This window comes from Euprymna scolopes, chromosome 6, assembly GCF_053919585.1.
Source record: "Euprymna scolopes isolate OS-2025 chromosome 6, ASM5391958v1, whole genome shotgun sequence".
Lineage (NCBI taxonomy): Eukaryota > Metazoa > Mollusca > Cephalopoda > Sepiida > Sepiolidae > Euprymna > Euprymna scolopes.
Window position 1 is genome coordinate 30,907,983 of NC_136487.1, and position 13,011 is coordinate 30,920,993.

Genomic DNA, 13,011 nt, shown 5'->3' on the forward strand with positions numbered 1-13,011 from the left:
AGTTTTACTAATTGGATTCAAAACACTGAATAAATGTATTTTTGTAAGATGTTTTACTAATTGGATTCAAAACACTGAATAAATGTATTTTTGTAAGAAGTTTTACTAATTGGATTCAAAACACTGAATAAATGTATTTTTGTGAGAAGTTTTACTAATTGGATTCAAAACACTGAATAAATGTATTTTTGTAAGAAGTTTTACTAATTGGATTCAAAACACTGAATAAATGTATTTTTGTAAGAAGTTTTACTAATTGGATTCAAAACACTGAATAAATGTATTTTTGTAAGAAGTTTTACTAATTGGATTCAAAACACTGAATAAATATATTTTTGTAAGAAGTTTTACTAATTGGATTCAAAACACTGAATAAATGTATTTTTGTAAGAAGTTTTACTAATTGGATTCAAAACACTGAATAAATGTATTTTTGTAAGAAGTTTTACTAATTGGATTCAAAACACTGAATAAATGTATTTTTGTAAGAAGTTTTACTAATTGGATTCAAAACACTGAATAAATATATTTTTGTAAGAAGTTTTACTAATTGGATTCAAAACACTGAATAAATGTATTTTTGTAAGAAGTTTTACTAATTGGATTCAAAACACTGAATAAATGTATTTTTGTAAGAAGTTTTACTAATTGGATTCAAAACACTGAATAAATGTGTTTTTGTAAGAAGTTTTACTAATTGGATTCAAAACACTTAATAAATATATTTTTGTAAGAAGTTTTACTAATTGGATTCAAAACACTGAATAAATGTATTTTTGTAAGAAGTTTTACTAATTGGATTCAAAACACTGAATAAATGTATTTTTGTAAGAAGTTTTACTAATTGGATTCAAAACACTGAATAAATGTATTTTTGTAAGAAGTTTTACTAATTGGATTCAAAACACTGAATAAATGTATTTTTGTAAGAAGTTTTACTAATTGGATTCAAAACACTGAATAAATATATTTTTGTAAGAAGTTTTACTAATTGGATTCAAAACACTGAATAAATGTATTTTTGTAAGAAGTTTTACTAATTGGATTCAAAACACTGAATAAATGTATTTTTGTAAGAAGTTTTACTAATTGGATTCAAAACACTGAATAAATATATTTTTGTAAGAAGTTTTACTAATTGGATTCAAAACACTGAATAAATGTATTTTTGTAAGAAGTTTTACTAATTGGATTCAAAACACTGAATAAATGTATTTTTGTAAGAAGTTTTACTAATTGGATTCAAAACACTGAATAAATGTATTTTTGTAAGAAGTTTTACTAATTGGATTCAAAACACTGAATAAATATATTTTTGTAAGAAGTTTTACTAATTGGATTCAAAACACTGAATAAATGTATTTTTGTAAGAAGTTTTACTAATTGGATTCAAAACACTGAATAAATGTATTTTTGTCGGAAAATTTATTGATATTTTATCACATATTATTAAAAGTATTTTTAAATAAAAAACGTCTTTTCTGTTACGACCACCGCTAACCGGAAGTAACGTAGGTTTTAATTAAGGCAAGACAATCGAAATGAGATGATGACTTTCAAAAATATCGGCGAAAAAAACGACCCCCTGTAGAAAAGTGCCCAGTTTAAGGTGAAGACCTTAATGTTTTTAGACAATTTTTCGATATTTGTCGTCTGAAAGGTCAAACTTTAAAACGATACTGATCTTGTGAAAATCCGTCGCCTCTGTCGAAAGTTTTAGGCAGACATGCAAACATACATACATTTGTATATTGGTAACTAAAAATTTTCGACCCAAACCGATTAAAAAGCTTGCCCTACCTCTGAATACCCTTTATGTAAAATTTCAAATGTTTAGACCAGAAATTGTCTGAGTAATTTGGTAGAGATCGCAAACGTCACTTTTTTTAACTTTGACCCCTATTATGGCCCCTTAACATTTATTGTTTGGGGCTCAAATCAAGGTATCAAGTTACATCCATGTCCAAGGAACCTATATCTAAAATTAACAGCCAAATTTCTGGCCGAAAACCGATCACGTTCGCGTCAAAATGTGTCTAGCGTAAAAGTGTGAAAACCTCACTAATTCATTAAAGGTTTTTTGTCAGGTTTGTCAATGACCGGACAAAAGCCAAATTTTCTTTTTTTTTTTTTTTTTCTTTTTGCACAATTAAAATAAATTTACATCCTTTTTTATGCGATTATTACAAATATAGTTTTTAATATCACTAGCTACTTAAAAACAATAAATGTTCATCATTTTATCTTAAGTGCCAACAATGTAAAATTAAGTTTAACATTTTTTTTAAGGAATCGGTTTTGGAATCGGAAATTAGAGTATTTTTTCCGATATAGATATTCCGATACTCTGAAAAGTTCCAACTTTTCTTATTCCCGATTCCGATTAATTGTCCCAACTTATATATCTATATATCTATAAAAGTGAACGTGTCTGTGTGTGTCTGTCTGTGGGTCTGTCTGTCTGTCTGTCTGTCTGCCTGTCTGTCTGTCTGTCTGCCTGTGTACATTTCCCTACGCAATAACTCTATTTTTAGTCTACAGACTCGAAATTTCATATACAGGGTACTGAGATGTGGGAAAATTGATATGATCGGGTTTCGGTCAGAAATTTGGCTGTGAAGGGGTCATATTTCAAATGGCGTTTATATATATATATATATATATATATATATATATATACATCTATATGTACTAATTCCAAGGTTATGGGGTGCATGAAGCATGCATACGATATTGATGTTTTTACTACTTAATATGTTATTTGCTCAAAAGGACGTTGGAAATACAAGAAATTTGGTTTGGCCTGCGTTTATTTATATACATTTATTGGGCTGCGTTTATTTATATACATTAATCTATCTATATATCTATAAAAACAGAGATGTGTGTGCCACAGACGATTTCTAATTGGTTAATCCAATAATCACATCTCCTAAAAAAACTATAGTTCCTACGCTCTTAAATTTACCATAAAATAGTATGGCCTTATTTATTGTCCATCTTGGAAGGGTTTATTTTTTTCCTAACTTGCCATTTACAAATTACAAAATTACGAAACTTCCAACCTCCGACACAACGTCCGCCATTCTGGCGCTAGCCGCACACACGTACACACAACACGAAAACAAACGCTATCCTACCCAGCACACGCGCACACGCGCACACACGCACACACACACACACGTTCACTACCGTCCTCTTTAAAACATGTTCTTTTGAAGAGACGATTTTTTAAGCTGTTGACACACATGTTTTGAAAATCTAGCAAAAATTAATTTTCCTGAATTTTTTCAATATTTAAAAATAAATTATGCCGGCTGATAAAATTTTAAAACTTTTTTTTTAAAGCTAGAAAGATAAAATTTAAAAATACTTATATATATATATATATATATATATATATATATATATATATATATATATATATATATATATATGAAACTAAACTAAAAAAACGCGCGTTCACTCGTGGTCTTAAGTTCATTTCGGGTTTGTATTACTGTATACATAGATTCGAAAAAGTTGTCAAAAAACAAATATATAACAAATAAATGTTATCAAAGGCAAGATAAGTTACTTTTCTACCATACTGGATATATTTTTCGTGTTTTTATTCAATGTAACATGTTTATTCATCTCGAAAACCATACAGTGTTTACCGATGTATTGGAAAATTTAAGATGGCGCCTCATTCCCTCTTTAACACGGTAAGTATGGGAAAAGGTGTTATAAATAAAAAACTAGAAAAAATACTATTAACAACCCGCCGAATATATGTCAAGCTATGTCACGGTAACATATATTGAGCGAGTTTTTAAGAGTATTTTATCCAGTTTTTTATTCATAACACCTTTTCCCAAACTTACCGTGTTAAAGAGAGAGTCAGACGCCATCTTGAATTTTCCAATACATCGGTAAACACTGTATGGTTTTCGAGCTGAATAAACATGTTATATTGAATAAAAATACGAAAAATATATCCAGTATGGTAGAAAAGTAACTTATCTTGCCTTTGATAACATTTATTTGTTATATATTTGTTTTTTGACAACTTTTTCGAATCTACGTATACAGTAATACAAACCCATTAAAAATATTCATTTTGATTAAAAAAAATATTCATTTTGATTTTAAAAAAATATTGTTCATTTCGATTAAAAAAAATTCATTTTGATTTAAAAAAAATCATTTTGATTAAAAAATAGTTTAATTTTAATATTTGTTTATTGTCTTAACTCATATCAAATGTTTTGCTTGTGTTCTGCTTCAAATATTCATAATCTTACATGCATAATTTTCATTTAATTATATTAAATAAACTTCAAGTTTACTACAAATCAAATCGTGTTCCTTCACTTTTTTAAAATGTAATTTATAAGTAATTAAAGAACGCATTCTAATCTTTAAAATCTATAATACAACGAAATATTCAATTGCTTATAATACTTAAACAAACAACTTGTGTTTTTTTTATTATTTTTTTATTATTAATATTAGATGAGTTTCAGTATAAATCATCGTGTTCTTTATTTCAATCCAATTTTGAAGTTTTGTAACGCTGTCTATAAAAATTACTGTTGATTATTGACAGTCTAAAAGTTCCACATATCTTGCTTGTTGGGACCTCGGCGATGTCATTTTTTCAGCTGGCCGGCCATTTTTATAACGAAGGCCACGCCACCATCCCCCCACCAAAAGGGGAAGCCTGGCATTTTCTCACCCGAAAGAGGGGAGCTTGGCAGTTTCTCCCCCCAAAGGAGGGAGCCGATGTCCCCCCCCAAGGGTGGGGGGGCGAAGAGGCCAGGAGGAGGTGACTTTTTTCTTTGGGGGGGGGAGAAGCTTCCAGGCACCCTCCTCCCTGAAGGTGGGGCTGGGGATTATCTCTCCCTGAAGGGGGGAGGCCGGCACCAAGCATGTAAATCCAGAGGGGTGACTTTTTTGTTACCCCTCGGAGTGGGAAGGGGGCCGATCACCCAGGCAACGCCGGGTGACCCCTGCTAGTTATACATAAATACAATTCTATCCTAAATGCTACGCAATTATATACAATGTACATAGAATAGAATTAAGCGTAATAGTTAAATTGAACCAATCATTTTTAAGAAACCATAAAAAAATAAATATTTAATTAATGAACGTTCTTTTTTCAGGGACTGTGCAAAATACTTAACCTTCACAAAGTCGCATGAGTTTCCGTAACTGAGTACATATATATATATACACACACACACACACACATATATATATATATATTTGTGCGTGTATTTCGGAACAGGTCGTTGATATTTATGCAAATATTTTTGTTTTCTATTTCGCAGATACATTTAGCAATACCTATAGGCTGGAGCAAAATTCAGTACTTTCAGTCTTTACTAATCCGTCGTCATTGGACTTCCTTAGATGACATACATGACTTGTATAGCCAATATTTAAAAAAACCAGCAGTAAGTATAAGCAAAAACTCTCTCTCTCTCTCTCTCTCTCTCTCTCTCTCTCCTTCTCTCTCTTTCTCAATATATATATATATATATATATATATATATATTACCTGATATAAGCAAGGTAAACTTCAATACTTCAATCTAATATAAATACCAGTAAGAGAAAGAGGTGCAAAAGGAACAGACCATGTAATATGCCCATCAACGTTGCGTCATTATTGTAAGACTTCTTGTGAATTAAATAATAATAGTATATATATATATGTATATATATAAATATATATATATATATATATATATATATATATATATATATATATATATATATATATACTAGCAAAAGTGCCTGTCGTTGACTGGGTTCAAAAACAGCCTACAGAAAATGGACTCTGATTTATGAAAGTTTGATAGGTTATGAAAAGAAAGGGTTGTAAAGAGATAGTTTCGAATTTGGGGGTATCAAAACCAAAGCAAAATATGATAAAAGTAAAAATAAAATAGATAAACCCCATAATGTATTATACCATACCTGTTCACACTGAAACACTTATTACAATATTCTGTGGATCTATATTAAAAAACCTTGTTAAACTTTATGACATATTTCCATTCTATGGCGGTCAGGTGCGAACGAACACCCCATAATTTTATTATACCATATTTCTTCAAACTGAAACATAATTATCAAAGTATACTTACGTAGATAGATATGAAAAGTCTTTATTAAAGTTTGTGCATATTTCCATTCTATGGAGGCCAGGCGTGAACGCAGACCCCACAATTTTATTATACCATCCCTATTTAAGTTAAAACATACTTATCAAAGTATTATTATATACATCTATATCAAAAACACTTGTAAACTTTTTTAATTTTTTATTTTCATACTTTGGGGACCAGGCGCGTACGCAGACCCCACAATTTTAATGAATCATCATTATGCCAGATCAAACATACCCATTCCTGCGTCTCGATACATCTTCTATCATTATATGTGATCAGTTTTCTATAATAGTCAACCATATAGGAGCCGATTCGTGACCAGACCCACACACAGACGTCCAGCTTATATATATATATATATATATATATATATATATATATATATATATATATATTAGTGACCTAGCAAGACCACAGGAGAGACAACCAAGAAAAAAATGCAGTCAAGTTTGGTCATATTTTATTTTTTCAAAATATAGGTTGCTTTTACAAATTGTCATAAAATTTAACCATAGAATAGTGTTATAATCTTCAAAAAGCCTGCAAATTTGCATGTACGTAACGTAGTTACGTGCCATAGAACCAAAGATATGCGATTTTCAATATTCAATTTGGCTACGAGTATTTATATATATATATATATATATATATATATATATATATATATATATATATATTGCTGAGATTTGGAATGGCCAGTATATATATATATATATATATATATATATATATATATATATATATATATATTGCTGAGATTTGGAATTGCCAAAAGATTATATATATATATATATATATATATATATATATATATATATATATATCATCTTTTGGCAATTCCAAATCTCAGCAACTACTGGCCAGTATTTGACAAATGGAGGCTTAGTGGAAATGTAATTACCTGAATTGTGTAGTGGGCTATGGGAAATTTGCCATTAACGTCGCACATTTAGAAAATCATCTATCACCCAGAGCCTATTTTTGGCATTTTTTTACAGCCATAAAATGTTTCAATCAAAATCATTTGTTTTCCTAATTTTGCATACGAATTACAAAATATCTGATATTTCTCAAAAACCTCTGGTTTTGATGGAGGGGAGACTAAAATTTGCTGCTTTCGTTTCAAATGATCTGAAATAACAAGAGCGGACTTAATTCCAAATATTCCTCATGTGTTATATCTGCTCCCTTTGGTTTTCATACATAAAATAAACTTTAAAGTGTATAAGGATCATTTGATACTGGAGATATTTTTAATCGTACCCTATTTTCAAAAGATGGGAGATATAGCTATATATATATATATATATATATATGTGTGTGTGTGTGTGTGTGTGTGTGTATGTGTGTGTGTGTGTGTGTGTGTGTGTGTGTGTGTGTGTGTGTGTGTTATTCATTTTTACACAGTTTTATCAATATTAAATATTTTTGCAACAGCCGGCAGACCACTGGAAAAAAGATTCGTCGTTCGGTAACCAACGTCTGGTCGGATGTAACCCAAATCTCATCACTCTGTGCACGGAAATTCCGGAAGAGTAAGTTTCATTTCATCCGAGTTTTATTCACTTACTAGCTTAAACCCATGTATCATCAGAGATTGTTTACTGACAACAAGCCATAGTGTTCCCTCTAGTCTAAATGACAACAAGTACTCCCCACGTCTTTCGACAACCTTTGTAAATGACTTTGCTTCATCGCAACAGCTACTTACCATTGATTTCTCTCCGGCAATGACTATTATACTTCACTGAAATTTGGGTGACAATAAGCCTTCTTAAAGTCTCAGTCCTGATCGCATTGTTTTAGTGGATGTTTACTAAGAGCTTTCTCTCCGTTTTTTTTCTACCCACCTTGGACTTCTCGATTTATTGTGGTACCAGTTTGTGTCGGCAATGCAATTATTTATTCAGGGAGTTACCGGGTAAGGTAGTTAACTTAATATTTTGTGTCGTTTTCTTAGTTTTCTTTGTTCTCTTTGAGAGTGTGTTCTGTTTTTGCTTTATTTCTATTAAAGCTTCTAGTTAGTGTTCGTAGTTTATGTGGGTTAGTTTCCACATTATAGGATTGTCAACTGTTTCATTATTGCAATCCTTTGTATTTTTTAGACAAACATTTCTCTTTTCTTTTTCAGACTAACACTTTCATTGCGTTACAGAACATTCCATGTTTATATAGAAACCAGACCTTTGACTGTCTTTCCTCCCTTTCACATTGCATCGTTCGATCAAGGAAATTAAGCAAGTTATTTTGCTGAAAAAAAAGCATCGTGAATATACAAAATATAAAAACAATGGCATACGCAAATCTAACATTATAATCAATCAGTAAATCGATACAATGTTTGAGATAAACTTTTTCCTGGACGCTATGTGATTACAATTGAAAAGTTATGTTGTTAGAGTTTGACAAACAGCCAGTTCTTGGTATGGCCAGTTTAAGACAAAGTCTAATTTCGGGTGTTCTTCTCAAGTCTTTGTGTTGCTATTAGCACTTTTGTCTACTGATGTGCAAATAAATCCAACTCACATATATACTGAAAACGAGGCGAATGCAGCTAATTAATTCAGTCTTTTTTTTTCTAGTTCCCACATGTAAACCACATCATCTTTTTTAACGTAGTCAGTTATAGACTCAACAATTATTAAATGCGTCACATTTGCTGATAAACTTTATTTCGTTTTTTATCGGTATATTCGATTCTCTCCATTTCATTCTCATTGTCTACTCTTTTCCCTAATCATTAACTGGCTACAAAATCAAACACGTACTATTTGACAATTGTAATAGTTAACACTCGGTGGTCTTATTCTTAATATTATAAAACCTAATTTTATATCAAAATGTCGGTCACCTTCTAATTTGAGAATCGGTTAACGTTCACTGTCGATCATGTATATATTTTAATATTTTATTACATCTATTCACTGTACAACATGTTGTTGGTCACAACTTGGCATCATAAAATCTTTTAATTCATGTTTGTCTTGTTATTGTTAACAACAAAATCCTATAAATTATAACTTTTATTAGCAGAATTTTCTCCCTGCACAATTTGATACAGTTAAGACTTATAGCGTTTAAATAAGTATCTATAAACAAGGATTGCAGAGTGAAATTATTAATTCCGTCTAAGCTGACATTTACTGGATCCAGAGTGAGCGGGAGAATGAGAAAGTTTGTCACGTTGGCTTTAAGAACATAAAAGTTACAATATTAAACTATTTGTGTGTAAAAACTGTTAATCCCTGTATATATAATTACGTATGTTTCTATATACCAAACCAAACTCCTATCTTTACATCATCAACGCTCTGATCCCCATCTGGCATCAATTGAAATTGATGGCTCTCGTCTAGGAGAAGCCCCATGTTTTGACAAGCTTCTGGGTTTGTCCTTTACTGATCTGAAATGGAACACGTACATCAAGTCTATTGCCAAGGTCGCTGGAAAGATGGCGGGATCCTTCTACCGCTCCAGAAGATATCTCACTACGGATGCAATTCTCTATCTATATAAAAGCCAAGTACGTCCAAGGATGGAATACTGCTGCCATATCCGGGCAGTATCTGCTAAAACCAGCCTACCCTGCCTTGACAGAGTACAAAATAGACTTTGTGGCTTAATGAGGCATGCCCTTTTCTCTACTCTGCAATCTCTCTCCCACAGAAGAGATGTTGCGAGCCTATCCTTGTTTTATCGTTATTCCCATGGCAGGTGCCCGTCTGAACTCCCTCTGGTCCCCCCTCGCCCGTCTAGCTGAATCCACTGTGAAAAATTTCCCCTGCTCTATATCTGTGCCTAAATCAAAACGTAGATTCCATGAACAAAGCTTCTTTCTTAGAACTGCACGCCTGTGGAACTCTGTTCCGTCTGCCTGCTTCCCACCTGACTACAACCTGGATGTCTTCAAGTCCAACGTTAGCAAATTCCTAATGAACCGCCCCCTTAAGTAAACACTTCATTAAATCTCCACACTAACGTACTGTACTTGCAATAACCCTTATCCCTGAGTGGCTTCCGGGCCTTGATCAGTTGTGACCACCGTATATATATATATATATATATATATATATATATATATATATATTGAATGTTTGTATGTTTTTGGTAATAACTTTTTTAACAAAATATATATTTGCACAAATAAACTCTTAACTGAAAATTGTGATTAAATCCGTTTTTTTTTTTTTTTTTTGCGGGGAGAGGGGGTATTTCAATAATACTGCCAGATATTCTTTACGATATTTTACGCTGACAGGTTCGGATCAACTGAGCCAAATTTGCTTGAATAGCGAATCATCATCATCATCATCAGTAATTGTCGTACATTAGTCGTGCTAAATTTGTATAAAATAGAAATGGTACTAACCCTATGCAGGTTTAACCACCTTGCTACAAAATGGGAAGTTCCATGAATGTGTGAAATTCACAAGCTGTCCCCAGGCGCATGTGTATCCACGTAGTGGGAAATGACGACGTTCAGATTATGCAAATCCTGCCAGGACGTGTCGACTTTCTCCTACATACAGCGCCCGGAATTCCCAAATCAGTCACCCATCTGGTACTGACCAGGCTCAATGTTGCTTTACTTCAGTAATCTAATAAGAGTCGGTGTATAAACGTGGTGATGCCGTATATAAATTTATATATATAATTAAGTCGTATATATATATATATAGTAAATCGATTATTACTTCGTTTCTAGTAATTTTTGCAGATCAAAATTAAAGTGTTATTCTGACCCAAGTGCTCACATTCCACCAATTGTATTTTAAATAGTATTTACTCACATTCTTATTTCGATTATATCACATTTCAACCAATTGTATATTAAATAGTATTTACTCACATTCTTATTTCGATTATATCACATTTCAACCAATTGTATATTAAATAGTATTTACTCACATTCTTATTTCGATTATATCACATTTCAACCAATTGTATATTAAATAGTATTTACTCACATTCTTATTTCGATTATATCACATTTCAACCAATTGTATATTAAATAGTATTTACTCACATTCTTATTTCGATTATATCACATTTCAACCAATTGTATATTAAATAGTATTTACTCACATTCTTATTTCGATTATATCACATTTCAACCAATTGTATATTAAATAGTATTTACTCACATTCTTATTTCGATTATATCACATTTCAACCAATTTTATATTAAATAGTATTTACTCACATTCTTATTTCGATTATATCACATTTCAACCAATTGTATATTAAATAGTATTTACTCACATTCTTATTTCGATTATATCACATTTCAACCAATTGTATATTAAATAGTATTTACTCACATTCTTATTTCGATTATATCACATTTCAACCAATTTTATATTAAAGAGTATTTACTCACATTCTTATTTCGATTATATCACAGTTCAACCAATTTTATATTAAATAGTATTTACTCACATTCTTATTTCGATTATATCACATTTCAACCAATTGTATATTAAATAGTATTTACTCACATTCTTATTTCGATTATATCACATTTCAACCAATTGTATATTAAATAGTATTTACTCACATTCTTATTTCGATTATATCACATTTCAACCAATTTTATATTAAATAGTATTTACTCACATTCTTATTTCGATTATATCACAGTTCAACCAATTTTATATTAAATAGTATTTACTCACATTCTTATTTCGATTATATCACATTTCAACCAATTGTATATTAAATAGTATTTACTCACATTCTTATTTCGATTATATCACATTTCAACCAATTGTATATTAAATAGTATTTACTCACATTCTTATTTCGATTATATCACATTTCAACCAATTGTATTTTAAATAGTATTTACTCACATTCTTATTTCGATTATATCACATTTCAACCAATTGTATATTAAATAGTATTTACTCACATTCTTATTTCGATTATATCACATTTCAACCAATTGTATATTAAATAGTATTTACTCACATTCTTATTTCGATTATATCACAGTTCAACCAATTTTATATTAAATAGTATTTACTCACATTCTTATTTCGATTATATCACATTTCAACCAATTGTATATTAAATAGTATTTACTCACATTCTTATTTCGATTATATCACATTTCAACCAATTGTATATTAAATAGTATTTACTCACATTCTTATTTCGATTATATCACATTTCAACCAATTTTATATTAAATAGTATTTACTCACATTCTTATTTCGATTATATCACAGTTCAACCAATTTTATATTAAATAGTATTTACTCACATTCTTATTTCGATTATATCACATTTCAACCAATTGTATATTAAATAGTATTTACTCACATTCTTATTTCGATTATATCACAGTTCAACCAATTTTATATTAAATAGTATTTACTCACATTCTTATTTCGATTATATCACATTTCAACCAATTGTATATTAAATAGTATTTACTCACATTCTTATTTCGATTATATCACATTTCAACCAATTGTATATTAAATAGTATTTACTCACATTCTTATTTCGATTATATCACATTTCAACCAATTGTATTTTAAATAGTATTTACTCACATTCTTATTTCGATTATATCACATTTCAACCAATTGTATATTAAATAGTATTTACTCACATTCTTATTTCGATTATATCACATTTCAACCAATTGTATATTAAATAGTATTTACTCACATTCTTATTTCGATTATATCACATTTCAACCAATTGTATATTAAATAGTATTTACTCACATTCTTATTTCGATTATATCACATTTCAACCAATTTTATATTAAATAGTATTTACTCACATTCTTATTTCGATTATATCACATTTCAACCAATTGTATATTAAATAGTAT

At 30.1% G+C, this 13,011-nt stretch overlaps 1 protein-coding gene across 2 annotated transcripts in view; it reads left to right on the forward strand.

Annotated features, from left to right (window-relative positions):
* LOC145277603 (arachidonate 12-lipoxygenase, 12R-type-like) overlaps positions 1-13,011 on the forward strand; it is a 135,909-nt gene that overhangs the window by 29,563 nt on the left and 93,335 nt on the right. For both annotated transcript variants that reach the window (XM_080129122.1, XM_080129123.1), the window contains exons 5-6: positions 5,319-5,444; positions 7,602-7,699. In XM_080129122.1, coding sequence (XP_079985248.1) covers positions 5,319-5,444; positions 7,602-7,699 — 224 coding nt within the window. The remainder of the gene's footprint in view (positions 1-5,318; positions 5,445-7,601; positions 7,700-13,011) is intronic.